The following is a 13,511-nucleotide window of genomic DNA, read 5'->3' as shown; positions in this document are numbered from 1 at the left end:
AAAGCCTCTTGGATGAAATGGGAATAAGTTTAAATCTAGAGGGGACTGCTGCTCTCGCCTTCTGAATATCTTCTGCTTGGTTACTCTGTGGTGAGTGTAAAGACTCTTTAGAGTCTTTACCCCAAGGGCAACAGAGGTAACCAGGACTGCCTATGTCCAGAGTCTCTTTCATGGTGTGGAATTAGTGGTGGCTTGCCTCTGAACAGCTCAGGATCCCCAGTATCCTCAGTTTTATTTATTTTTCTGGCTGTGTCCATTTCCTTTGGTTTTGGAAATGGGCAGACTGTGCCGCCATGCTTCTGTTTCCTGTGGCAGCCCCCGCAGTGAGCTTCAGCACAGCGTCTTCCCCAAGGATCCGCTCTCATCCTTGGTTGGTGGTGGGTGTGCGCTTGGGGAGCTGGTCTGTGATCTGGCTGGCTTGGAGAGAGGGATTTTTTCCCAGTTTGTCCATTCCTTTGGCTTCAGTTTCCCGGCAGCTGGGTAGAAAGCAGGGAAGACCCTGCTTGGAGAAACCATCGTAACAGCTTGACTGCTCACCTGTGAGGACAAGCCTTTTCTTGCTGAGTGTCACTCAGGCCTGTCAGCTTCAAAATGACCTACAAACAGAAATTTGCTGCTGGAATCTGTGATGCTAACTGGGTTTTCAGACTGGCCAGCCCAAGAGGCAGCTCTGTGCCTGCGGTGGAGGCGATCGGCACATGCAGCAAGGAAGGGTTCGGCCATCTTGGCCAAAAGGCAAAGGGTAACCAGGATCTAAATGGTGTGAGAATCTCTGCCTTCGTGTATAGGAGGCACAAGCATGCAGGTGTGCGAGCTGTACATTGACTACTCACTAGTGATTGCCTGTAAGCATGTAATTTTCTCCCAGATAAAGGAGAGGATGCTCTGAATTGTGTTTCCATTGCAGGGCTGGCCGTACTCTGCAGCAGCTCCTAGAGAGTAGCCGAAGGACTCCCAGTTCGTAGCCTAGTCCATGTGTTCGTACCCTCAGATGTCCTTGTTTTAGGAGACAGGGATGTGTTTTGGAGCAGGCTGCAGAGATGTTCATAGCCTCTTTTCTTGTGTGTGTTCTACGAATGCATCCTTTCTTTCTCTGGCAAAAGCCTTGATGTGCACACCAGGAGCCCTGTTCCTGGGAGGGCCCCTGGGATTTTTCCAGCTGTAGGTATCCTGCTGACGAGCAGGAAGGATTGTGTAGTTAAAACATGACAGCAGTGGTTGTTTCCTCAGGCGAAGAAGTCAAACCAGCCCTGTAGCTGGAAGCACTTAAAACAGCCAGCTCTAAAGACATGAGCAATCCGGGCAGATCAGGAGCTGATGATAAATATGACACGAGAGGGTTGAGTTTTGCAGCCCATTCTAATGAAAAAGATCTTCCTCTTTGGACAGAAAAGGTTGTCTTCCGTATCCTAGTAATTTTGCCAAGCTCTGTTTTCTCATTATAAAGAGAAAACACAATGAAAAATAGTTCAGTCCAGCTCTGCAATCCTTGCCCTTTTTCAGGGTTGTGCTGTTTGTGTTGCTGATGCACAAATGAGTGTACTGGGTTGTTTATTATTTAAAAAAAAAAAATATTTCCTTTCCTTATTTGTTTTGCAATGCTTGCTACACTCCTCGCAAACATCCTACCGCAGTCTTTTAAGCTGACGGTGGACTTGACACTGCAGTGATTATATATTCTGTCTGCGTGTGGAAGTTTGAATAGTTGGTTCACAAAATGAAACCCAACTGAAAGGGGTAGCTGAGCGCATGGCTGTTTCCACTAAAGCTTGCGTAGGAGAGACAGAGGCGCTCAGATATTCCTTTGGTTATTTAATAGCCTCTGTCTGTTCAGGGCCTTTGAAAGGTGCTCTTGCTGCTTTTGGCTGTGGACTGTGGTGATTAATACGAATTCTTTGTGCAGAGAGATTTCTTCTGTGTGAAGAAATCAGAGGCGAGTGGTGCTTTTTTTTGCTGGGCGCAAGCCTTTATGGCCGAAGCCTGCTTTGATCCAGGCAGACACCAGTCCCCAAGGGAATGCTGTAGTGTGCAAAGTTCACAGGCTGGAGAGCTAAATTCTATAGATTTCACCGCGCAGACAAACCCTCTGTCTTTAATAAGAGTTGTGGCCTTTGGGCCTCTCTGTGTAGCTGTTGTGTAAGCCTGGTTGGAGTCTGGGAGGCTTTGAAGCCTGGTCAGAGCTGGGAGCGCGGTGCTCTCCCCGGTAAGTTCAGCGGCTGATGGCAGAGCTCTGCAGGTGCTGGAGCGGGATGTGGGCGGCAGGGTGAGGTGTTTGTTTCCTCCTGGCCTGGAGTGGAAACTCAGTCCTGGGAGGAAGCAGGAATGGGGGAGAAGACTGGCAGGGACTGTAACTTAGTGCCCGGTTAACCTCCAGACTCTGCGTGGGAGCCTCTCTGGACTGGATCTTGCCTAACTCTGACTGACACCCAGGGCTATGGCTGCCTTCTATTTTGGTAGGGTTTCTTTTATCAGTAAAAATCACTTCGAGTTGAGACACTTGTTCAACTTCCCTCTTCCCCAAAAGCTGACTTGTGAGATCCTGGCCCAAAACGAAGGGGGTGAGAGAGAGAGGCTAGCATCCCTTCTCCACATCACCTCCTGGTCCCTTTGAACACCAGCAGAACATGACCTTCCTCATCACCTGTGAGAGGACATGGAGCCTGCCAGGCAGTCACAGCCTGCAGCAGTGGAAGAATTGGTTCCTGGAACACTCTAAAGCTCTCATGTAACTCTGCCTTGTCCTCAGTTCACTGCGAATTGCCATGCAACATGGATAGCTGTTACTAAAGAAAGAAGACTCTTGTTTTGTCACAGGCTCTTCAAAGCACAGACTGTCTTTCAGCCGTTACTAGCCAAAAATGGTACCTTGGGGCAACATTGCTACGTGCATCCTGCTTTTCTCTGAGGAATGGGGTCTGAAGAGTGCTCTGCGTAACTCTGAGGCAAGCTGGCGAGAGTCCTCGCTTGGCGCTTCTCAGTGAGGGGTCTCAGAGCGTTTGTGGGAACAGAGACCATCTTTTGACTGTCCGAGGCAGCCCCAGTGCCAGGAAGAGCTGAGTGTGAGGAACACTGCAGTGAAGAATACTGCACAAGTTGGGACTGTTGCCCTGCTGAGAACTTCCCCAGGCGCTGATCAAGGATGTGAAAGAGGGGGAGTCACTCCAACATGTTCTTGTTTTATCTCCAGTGAGCATGTAGCAACAGAAACTTAACTCTGCTTAGCCAGAGGTTCCCCAAAGGCTCCCGCTGCTGGTTGGGGAGCTACTGAAGGTCTACAGGTGCCCGGTAGCAAGTCTGGACTGTGTACAGGGAGAAGCCTACGTGAGCCACAGGCTGAGTTTCTCCATGCAGGCAGCGAGTGCTTCTCAGCTGATGGTAGAGGAGTGAGACTGGGGAATAATTTTAGTTTTGTTTCCTATTCTCTCAAAAATCACTGTGATGTAGTTAGAGGGCTTCTCATCTGCCGGTTCTCCCATACACAGTTGGTTTTGGGGGGTGGAACGGTTTGGCACGGGGGAGGAAGGAGTCAGTGCGGAGTGTAAGCTTTGCTTTGTGGGAGTAAAGGTGTGTCAAAGAGCTTGCAGGAGGAGACGGGCTGCATGAATCCTGAGGACAGAGCTAGGAGCTGCTGCTGCTGCAGTCAGCAGTGTGGTTCCTGGCATTGCTGGTGATTCTGAAGCTGTCAGAGGTACCTGAGCAACAAAAGAGGTTTAAAAAAGTGCAACCAGGGATTTCTGTTTGGTTCTGTCCTAATAGGACAGACCCCACTTCTCCATTGTCCTGACCTGCCAGTGATCACAACGTGGGTGGTTTTGTTAGACCTCCCGTCTGGATGGAGACCTGGCCTGGTGTCACCTGAGAAACAGCAGCCCAGACATTCAGATTTCAGCCTTTATGCAGGGAGAGGCAGTGCGTTTCTTCTCTGCTATCCTTTATTCTTAATACACATCTCTACAGCTCTACAGAGCTTCTCCACAGTCGTTTGCTGTAAGCCCACAGCAGCATAGGTAGGGAATAGAGGATGTATGAATACAGCAGATGCCAAGCAAAAGGGCTGGGGATGTGTAGGGACCAGTTAGACCCTAATATGCAGGATATTTGCTTTGTAACAGCTTGCCAAGCCATTTTCCCTTGCAGCACGAGGAGTGTGTACTTGAGTGGTGGATCCTGTGCATCACCTTAGAGAGGTGATCAATCTCCGTGACAATCTGGGGTCACCAGTGCTTCCGAGGAATTCACCAGGCTCTTGGCCCCCTGGTGCTCGGCAGCCTCGGTGCTGGCTGCTGACTGGAGGTCTCCAGCATTGTCTAGGTGTTCAGATCCAAGTCTGACCCGCATTTTGGCATTGGGGGCTGCACAGTCACACAGTCCGCGGCATAAAGTTCATTTGGGGAAGCCTCCTTGATATTTTTGTCATACTGTTCAGCTCAGAAAATCTATGTACCTGGTTTATTTCTTTTCCCAGGGGCGGTGAGAGCAGCAAGTCTATGCGAGTATTGTTCTACCCTGTCCACCTTGGAACAGCGTTACTTGTTTTCCTGTTGTAGACTGGTTTGGGCTTCTGGTGCTGTAAGTGCAGGTTCTCCAGCCTTCCTGGCACTCACCATCAGCATGTTTACACCCCTTCCCCAGCACTGCCGTGGTGCATGTCATCCAGGCAGTCTCTGACCTCCACTCTCTCTTCTGCACTTCATTTATCGTAGGTTCCTGACTTGCTGTCACCTTAGATAAGTCACTCTTCCATCCCCTGCTTTCCCAGCCGTAGAGGGAGAATTGTGCCTCTCTGCCAGCGCTGGGAAGCTTTGAGAGCGCCAGAAAAGGAGCTAGATACAGGCTTGCTCTATTCATTGTGCTTGACAACTCAGTAAATAAAACTTCACTCAATTGCTCGCTCTGTAATTCACACATAAAAGACCTGTCATTCTGATCTCTCCCACACCGTGCTTTAAATGCAAAAGATGGAGTGAGACCTTCTAGTAAAGCAGCCCGATTTCAGCATGGTACAGAATCGTCTTTGAGGATAAGGTATTGTCATAAATAACATAATGCACCTGCCTTGCCAGGAAGAGCGGAGTGCACGTGGTGAGCCTGGCCTTTGTCGCGGCCTCCCAGAATTTAACCTGGATCTTGTGACACTTTATAAGCTTTCTGGATCCTCAGAAGGTGCAGGAACTACACTTGCTTTCCAGAGAAAGGCAGCAGTTCATGCCAGTGAGGGGCCTGGTTTTTCCTCCTTGGGTTGGAGAGGAATTAATAAATATTCATCATCTTCTGGTAGCCGGGTTCTTATAGCTTCAGCTGCAAAATGCGTCCTAGTCATGGAGCTTGAAGGCTGTGTGTTACGGTGCTGGCTGGCCTGAGCCCTGGAGGGCTCTTGCAGTCTGGCCACAGGTAATTGCCAGAGCTATAGCTCTTGAATTTAAAGTTTCCACAGCATTGCTTAAAACTGAATTTTAAGTTTCAGGCCTGTCCTCTCTAATCGCCATCCTCCAGCCCAATCTTCACGTCTCTGGTGTGATGCTCAGTTCTGCAGTACTTGGTTGACTCTGCACCTTGGGCTTTTCCCATGGTTTTTGCTTCACCCCCTCTGGAAGCGAGCTGCCTAGCACTCTCTGCTCCCTGCTTACAAAAACCAGACGACTTTGCCTCGGGTGTAGAAAAGCTTTGTATTGCCATTCCCTTCCAGTGTGCTGCGTTCCTCCACAAAGCGTAGTTAGGCCGAAGGAACTTGGAGCTTTCCAACCTCTGCTTACATACCTGGTGATTTGTAAGCTGTGTCTGTGTTTCGGAACAGCTGAACGTCCTCAAAAGTACAGAATCCTATTTTTCAAGCAGGGATTCTCTTTTCTTTGCCTCTGTGCATGCTCTGTTAACTGCTCAGCTTGACAGGGCTCCGTACTGAATCAGCCCCATCAAATGCCTCGATCTCCTCTGGTGTTGTCTCCTTCGCAGGGCTGGCAGTAATGCTGCCTGTGTTACTATTTGAGAAATGGAATCGGCAAAATCTGAGGAGCTGGTTGTCAAGGGATCCTGTGTGATATCCCAAGTTGAATTAAGAAACAACAGCCTAGAGTTCCTGGTGCTAATGTGACACGTGTCCCCAGAGCCTGTCCCCGGGCTGTCTGGTGGATCAAGAGCAGTGGCAATCAAGTTTGAACAGTCAATGAGGCTTCGAGCTTGTAGCTGTTCAGTGTGCAGTGACCGGAGTCCAGCACTCTCGCAGTCTCACCCTGTGAAGCTCCGCTGAGGAAGCGATGGTTAGTGTGCAGAAGAGAGAACATCCCATTACTGTGAGCGACTGTTAAAGTCTTTCCTATAGAGCTGGAGCTGGACCTGTCTCATCACTCTGCTGGGGGAGGTTGTTGTCTCTGCAGTGTAAGCCTCTTGGGCAAGGGCTCTCTCACTTTCCATCCGGTTTGTCAACATGCCCTGAACACATGGTTGGTAGCCTGACAACAAAGGCTTCGGAGATAAAACCAGCTTCAGATGTTCCCACCTTGCTTTGCATTTCGCTGCCTTCTCTCCTCTGCCAGAAACTGGGATAGCGAGAGGCTGTGCACATCCAGCTCAGAAATTGCCCTCCAGAAAGGGGTAAAAGCTGCTTGGTGCTGTTTTGCCACCGAAGCCCACTGTGAGTCACACCATCCGTAGCGTTGATCAGTGGGCTGTGAAAGGTCTCTCTTGGGGCGGACAGTGCTGGGTGGGCTCTGGGTGCAGAAGAGGGTGGATGGTAGCTGTGATCCCATTCCAGAGATGTCCATTCCAGCCTGGCAGTACTGGTGTTTCAGTGCCGGGCCTCAAGACAGTGGAAGAATTGGGACTCTTCTCCAGGTGGCTGGTGTGGAGGACTGGTTGATGTCTCTCTGGTGGTGTTGGTAGCCCTGCAGCACCTCTGGGGAAGCACATAAGGAACAGAGGAGTGAATTGGAATGGGTCTTGCTTACCAGGGTGATGGCGAGCCAGGCAGCATTTCTTACTGCAGAGCTGTCCCATGGAGGCACGTGAGAGCTTTTGGCACTGTGTTGGGTTGTGTGTTGCCACTGTTAGATTACTGCTCGTTCTTCTTGGGTTTCCTGCAGAAAATAAGACTGTGCTGGGCTGAAAGCCAGCCTTGCCTGGGCCCTGGATTTAGTGAGCCAGCCTTTGCCAGGCTACCGCACCCCACTGTACGCCTCTGACACCCCATGTTTCCAGGCAGGTCAGTATGGACCCAATCAGACCTTGCCTGTCTGCGCTGCTTTCCCTTCCCTTTGCTCACCTTCTTGCTTTGACCTTCCCTTTTTTTTTGTATCCCCACTGAATGGCTGCCAGCCCCTGCCAGCTCTGCCTCTTAGAGCTGCCACTTGTGATTCCTGAAAGGCGGACAGGGAGAGCTTACATACAGCAATCATTTGTTACAGCAAGTTTTTTTTTTCTCCCCTTTTTCTTCAGATACAGCACAAAGAATCCCTCTCTGCAGTCAGAGACGGTTCATTACAAGAGAGGGGTAAGCCAGCAGTTCTCCCTGCCTTCCTTCAAGATTGATTTCTCAGAGTGGAAGGATGATGAGGTAAGTCTCTTCTCAGTGTCCCCTTCTTTCCACAACCCTGTTGTCCCAGAAGCACTGTGGGCACCATTTAGTGCTGTGAAGTTATGGCTGAAAGACACTCTCTCCCAGCTGCCGTGGCATGTTTTGTGGGGTCCTGGGAGGAGCAGGTATGAACACTGTATGGGAACTTGGCAGGTAGATCGGGCAAAGAGGGAAGAAACCCAAAAAAGCTCCTTTTGATATCACTGATCAGCTGGCATCCCAATATCTGGTTGTAGGAGGGAGACTGCAGAGATTGGCACTGGAGCTCTTCCTGGAGAAACCCGCCACTTCTCAGCCTTCCTCTCCCTGCCAGCCAAAGAGCTTGTGGGAACAAACATCTGTCTTCACCTCTCTGTTCTGGTGTTTTTTTGTTCTTGTTTTTTTGACTGATCTTCTACAGCAGTGGTCTCCAAAGTGGGGTGCATGCAAGACAATTCATTGGAGTGCAGGAGTAGTACATGTATATATCTTATAAATACTCCCAATATATGTATATTTATTATGTGCTCAAAATCTTTTACTGATGGGATGAATAGTCAAAATAGCTCGGAGACCCCTGCTCTAGAAGAGTCCTGTTCTCCTATTTAAGGACCACATCATGCATTCTTACCTGCAGCAGTACAGTGTTGGGGGGGGATACTCTCCCTTTTGGGGCAGATTCATGCTGATGCATTAATGCTGAATGGGGGAATGCCTTCCTCCTTTTAGTTTAACCCATAACTACAAACAGACGAGGGCTTGGTTTTAATTAAGCTCTGTGGCTATTACTACATAGCAAGATCTGTAGAGTGCTATTAATTTTGGTATCTTTGCAAAATTCCAACCCAGGCAGTAATTCTCTGCTCCTTGAGGCTCTGAACTTTGGCCCAAGGGCTTCCCCTGCTCTGTGCGGAGTTGCTATAAGAGATTTCTGATGCAGAGGAGTCCATCTGTAGCTACTGCTAATATATTTGTTCCCGTGGACTTCTCTCCCAGGTCAACACCGATACAGTGTTCATTTCCTGACCGAAGCCTGTGTAAGAGTATTGTGTACGTGAACCCTGGTAGATAACTCTACCTATTTAAAAGAAAAAAAAAATAGAAGAAAAAAGATAATTCTACCTTTTTTTTTAAAAAAAAAAAAAAAAAAGGAAGAAGAAAAAAGAAGGGAAAAAAGTAATCTTTCATGTGTTTTGAAAAGATTGAATAGCTATTGTCTTGAAGTTACAGTTATAACTATAATCAGTCCCGTGCCTTAACAAATGCCATGGCGGTTACCAAGAGCCTGCAGAGTCTGGTCTCCTGATGTCTTGGCTTCTCTGCCAATATATGATTTCACAAGTTCAGCCTACAAAAGCCTGGAAGAGCTGCTTTCCAATCCCTTCTGTCGTCTGAGAGAGCTGGAAAGCAGGAGCTCAGATCTCTTTCTTCTTAAAGAATTCAGTAGCTTAATTTTCACTTTTGTTCGTGCCAGCAAGGTTCTAACTCAAGTGCTAAAGTCATGTCCCTTTGACAGCTTAAAGGGAGAGATGCTGTGGAAAAGTGAGCTTCTGGCTCCCTTGGCTTGATTCTGCTGCATCCTCTGTCTCCTCTTTTTTCATTGGTGTTACTGGGAGCTCTGGTTGTGGAGAAAAAGTGGAACAAGAATGGTGATTCAGAGGAGTTGCTTCTCGCATTCCCGCTCTGTGCACGTCATATCAGTCTGTGTCCACTCAAGTCCAGTAAAATGCATATGGCTGAATCTTCTTAACTGGCCACTGAAATGCAGCCTTTTTATCCGAGGCAGCTGGCAGAGTGTTATCACTCTGCTGTGTACAATTGCGTGCTTCAGATTTTCATATTGCTTTCCAGTTTTGTAGTTGGTGTTGTCCAAAAAACCCAGATTTCCTTCATATTTTTGCTCAGTGTAATACTCGCGTATGATGTAGTTCTTGGCTGGCCAACAGAAGGGGAAATAGTGTTATGTTGGGCTGTTATGTGGAAAGCTTTATGAAAGTTTACTTTGTCTTCGTAATATACTGGTTTGCTTGCAAGTTGTAGTGTATGGCTTGTGTCGAGACAGTTGTTTTCAGGTCCCTAAAAATGAATGTGAAATGGCCCCTTAAAGAGGCCTTTTGTTTCAGAATGCAACAGTTTATATCGCAAAGCAACCGCAATTCTGTGATGTGACTTTCCCTTCAAATGGACAAACAGTAACTGTTGTCGTACAGTAATAAATCAGAGCAGGAAGCAAAGCAAAACCATAAGCTTCTTTCAGCAATTTTAATCAATTGTCCTCGATGAAATTTCCCTCTGTGGCATGCCATAACGGTTCAAAAATGCAAGCTGGAAAGTAATGGCTCAATGAGTCTCTGCTGTAACAAATACTGAGAGGTTAAATGAGATTTTTGTGTTCATTCTGTTACTCTGCTGTTTTGGAAAAAGAAAAGATTCTGGTAGTTTAAAGGAGGAATAAAATGTAAAACCATCACTCAGAGGGTGAAAGTCGATATCCCTCGGGTTTGAAGACTAGGTAGGACAAATCATAAGGTCTTCCAGCACATGCTTTCTGTTTGGAGTCAGGTATGACATTTAAATGGGGGTGTGTGTGTGCAAAGCTTTATTCTAGAAAGCGCTGCAGAAGTTGAGTGGCCCCAAAGTCATGACTTTGCACCAGGAGCGTACAGCTATAGACAGAAGAGCAGCAGATTTCCAGTTCCCCACACTTTTAACACACTTGCCTGGTGGCTGCCAGGGTGTATCGTGTCCCAGTGTACAGTTACCAGTTGTTTCAGGATGAACGTTTAGGTTGTAATTCATTTGAGGAAGGAACCGTTTTCAACGATGTTAAAGCTCACATTGAGGGTCACCTTCCCTCCAGACCGGGTGTTTTGGGGTTGCCATTTGTGCTGATGCCAGTGGGTATCTTGATAGTTTATCTTTTGGCTGGAGGAAATCACACTGCAAATGATCTTGGGGCTGCAGGAAAGCGAGGGAAGCCCCAAAACGCTGGCTGGAAAGGTGCTGCCATGCTTCAAATCGGGTCTCGGTTTTCACTGGATAAGTGAAAACAGGCTACCTGGAGCACCATGGTGAAATGACATCTTTTTCTCTCTTGGCAAGAGATGAGACAAAAAGCCCCAAATCAGTAATTACAAAAAACACCAAAAATCCAGTCTCTGATCCGCTTCCCTTCCTGGCATAGGACAGTGTTTGTACGGTTCCATTTTTCTTGTGTTTGTAAGATGACATGGAGCTTTTGAAGTGCTTTAATGAAGTGCAGGACAAAGGAAGACATTGAATCTGTTTTCCTTGTACTCAAGCGAGATCTTAAATTTTCACTCTCACAGATTAAAAGGTCAAGGACCTGAATTTCATAGCTTGCCAAGAGATGGAAATCAGTCTGGTGTTTCCTCAGAGCGTTGTGTGAGCTTGAAGTTTAACAGATTTTTCTCTTTGTTTTCAAGAACTTCATGGTTCTTCATAGGAGTCAGGGTTTCTTTTGTGGTTGTAGGGAGCATAATGTGTACTGCTGTGCTATAACCAGTATATCCTACCGTACGCAAGAAAAACTATGGCACTAGATATATTTTGAGAAACTTGTCCTGCTACAAATCGCTCGGGAGACTTTTAGGATATCTGAATTGGTGAGAATTAAATACCATCTAAAATTCAAACAGAGATCCTTTGCTTTGCTGGCCACGGCTGGTGTTTAGTGCCATGTCGATGTATATACGTTGTGGTTATTCTGGTTGACTCCCTTTGAAAGTTGGTGCCTGAATTTTAAATCCTCTTGCTCTTTTGTGTACTTTTGAGACCAGGGACCTGTCAGAAGGGCCCTTTGTTCTCCTGATGTTAACGCTATCCCGAGCGTTGTCTTCAGGCAAGGCTGGTGTGAATTGTCTAACCTCATCTCTTTTCTTTCCCTCAGCTAAACTTTGACTTGGATCGTGGCGTGTTCCCTGTGGTCATCCGAGCGGTGGTGGATGAAGGGGACGGTAAGCATGGGGTGGTGCACTCCCTTGCTCTTCTTCTGGCTCTCTTTGACGTTAGGTGACTCCTTCAGGCCTCCTTCTGCAATGATGAAAACATTTCCCTTGTAACAAAAGCTTGGGGAGCCTTTCCAGAATAAAAATATTTCAGGAGTTCACCTTAACTTCCCTGTATGAAAAGGGCTCAGCTATCCATGGGTTCTTAGATAAAAATATGCTTTTAAAAATAGCCTCAAATTTTTATTTTTTTTTTTTTCAGGAAAAAATGGCCAGGTATTTAGTGTTGGAATAGTGTTTAGGAGAGCTCCTGGATCTGCCACCAAAGCCAGGCACAAATTGGAGCAAATTACTTCCTTTCTCTGTGGGTTGTGCATTTGCAGCTTGTAATGCAAGGAGAGAGTTGGTCCTTTCCCCCCTCTTTGAGGGGTAAGTTGTCTTCATAAAATCTATAGCTCGCTGTAGGGTGGGCCTTCTCCTAGGAACGGTCAGAGAAAAAGAAATGGCTTTAAAATGCTCAGGCCACTGTTCAACCAAATACAGCTTCATTCAGCAGCTTAACTCTCTTGCTTTTTCTGAAGGGTGCGGAAGGTTACAATAAAAGAGCGTAACCTTTGGTGAGAAATAATATTGTTGATTCTTTTTAAAGCACGTTGCCGTTTTGGAGAGGGGAGTCCAGGAAATGTTTAGATTGTTACTCACCTTGCACAGTATTTTCCTTAGGGCGTGTGTGCTTTCGGGCTCCGTGTGTTTGCACTCACTCTGAGCGTCAGCAACGAAAAGGACACAAAGAAGTCACATTTTCTTTAAAACTGGGGGCTCTTGTGGTCAGCAGGATCAACATTTCACTTCTGCATTTTCTAACATTTTGTAAAAAATTTAAGAATAATTAAAAAGGAAAAAAAATATTCCATTGTTGCTTTCATTGTTTAGTGCAGCCACATGCTCAGTTTCTTGTGTTGTAGATGTGAAAGTGCCCAGAAACTCATTGTGTTATTTTACAGCCCTCCCAGCAGAGCAAAAGAGAACTGGATGAACTCAATTTAAAGTGTGACCAACAAAGCACAGTGCAACATAAAGGAAAATTACTTCTAAAGTGCATCTATTTTTAGTGATTTCAGGCACTGTTAGTAAAATTGACGTATGTGTTTATTTCTTGACCAGAGATATAAACCACCTTCCTCTGTTTATGGAGCTTTTGGCAAGGTATTTGTACTTTCTAATGTTGGGCATGCCTAGAAGGACCAAAAATAGAACAGGAGGCAGGATGGGAAGCATACATTTATGCACATACCATGCCCAGCCTTAGCCAATAGCGTACTGTCATCTCTTTTAATAACCTGGAAAGGCAATTGCTTTTAAATCCTCTCCTGGAAAGACTATCAACACGAAAATATGTGACACTTGAGTGAGATTTGAGGAAATTGTTGTGTATTTTGGTTCTTTTTTTAATGGATGGGACTGAAAGGAGCTGGCCTTGTGTGTTTGGAGCACCTGGAAAATTACGTCTGGTCTGTAACTGCTCGTGTTAAGTAAAATTGAATGGCAAATTAAAATAGCAGTTGGCGAGATGTTGGTTTGGACTGAGTTCTGCCAGGAGGTGTTTGCGTGCCGTGAAGAATATGAGCCTGTGATGTTAGCCCTCTGCCACTCCTGCCAGTGGGATTGCTCCCAGGGAAGGGTACAGGAACCCTTTGGGGAGGGAAGGTGAGGAGGATACAAAGGGAAGCGATGCCTGTTATCTCTTACTTGGCTGTTCAAACTGCAGGGAGGGACCTGAATTCGTTTATGGAGTAGAGCTAGAACAGCCTTGCTCTTGGCTGGCAGTGCGGGGGGAGCGAGCAGATGAATTCCCAGTTTTAGCCCTCTTTTCTGCTTGCTGTTATGTCCCTGATTGCACCCAAATTGCTGTGACCAATCTCAGTTACCCCACAAATCCGCAGGCATGGATTCTCTTCTCCCACATCCTCCTGTTTCCAAACATGATCTCTGTG

General features: G+C 46.9%; 1 protein-coding gene across 2 annotated transcripts in view; it reads left to right on the top strand.

The window, feature by feature from the left end:
• The window catches only part of MGRN1 (mahogunin ring finger 1), a 56,402-nt gene that overhangs the window by 20,394 nt on the left and 22,497 nt on the right, over positions 1 to 13,511 (top strand). For both annotated transcript variants that reach the window (XM_074158273.1, XM_074158274.1), the window contains exons 5-6: positions 7,432 to 7,549; positions 11,460 to 11,526. In XM_074158273.1, coding sequence (XP_074014374.1) covers positions 7,432 to 7,549; positions 11,460 to 11,526 — 185 coding nt within the window. The remainder of the gene's footprint in view (positions 1 to 7,431; positions 7,550 to 11,459; positions 11,527 to 13,511) is intronic.

This window comes from Numenius arquata, chromosome 14 (assembly GCF_964106895.1).
Source record: "Numenius arquata chromosome 14, bNumArq3.hap1.1, whole genome shotgun sequence".
NCBI classification, from domain to species: Eukaryota; Metazoa; Chordata; class Aves; order Charadriiformes; family Scolopacidae; genus Numenius; species Numenius arquata.
The sequence above is the reverse complement of the archived record's forward strand: the minus strand, read 5'-3'. Positions and strand labels throughout refer to the sequence as shown.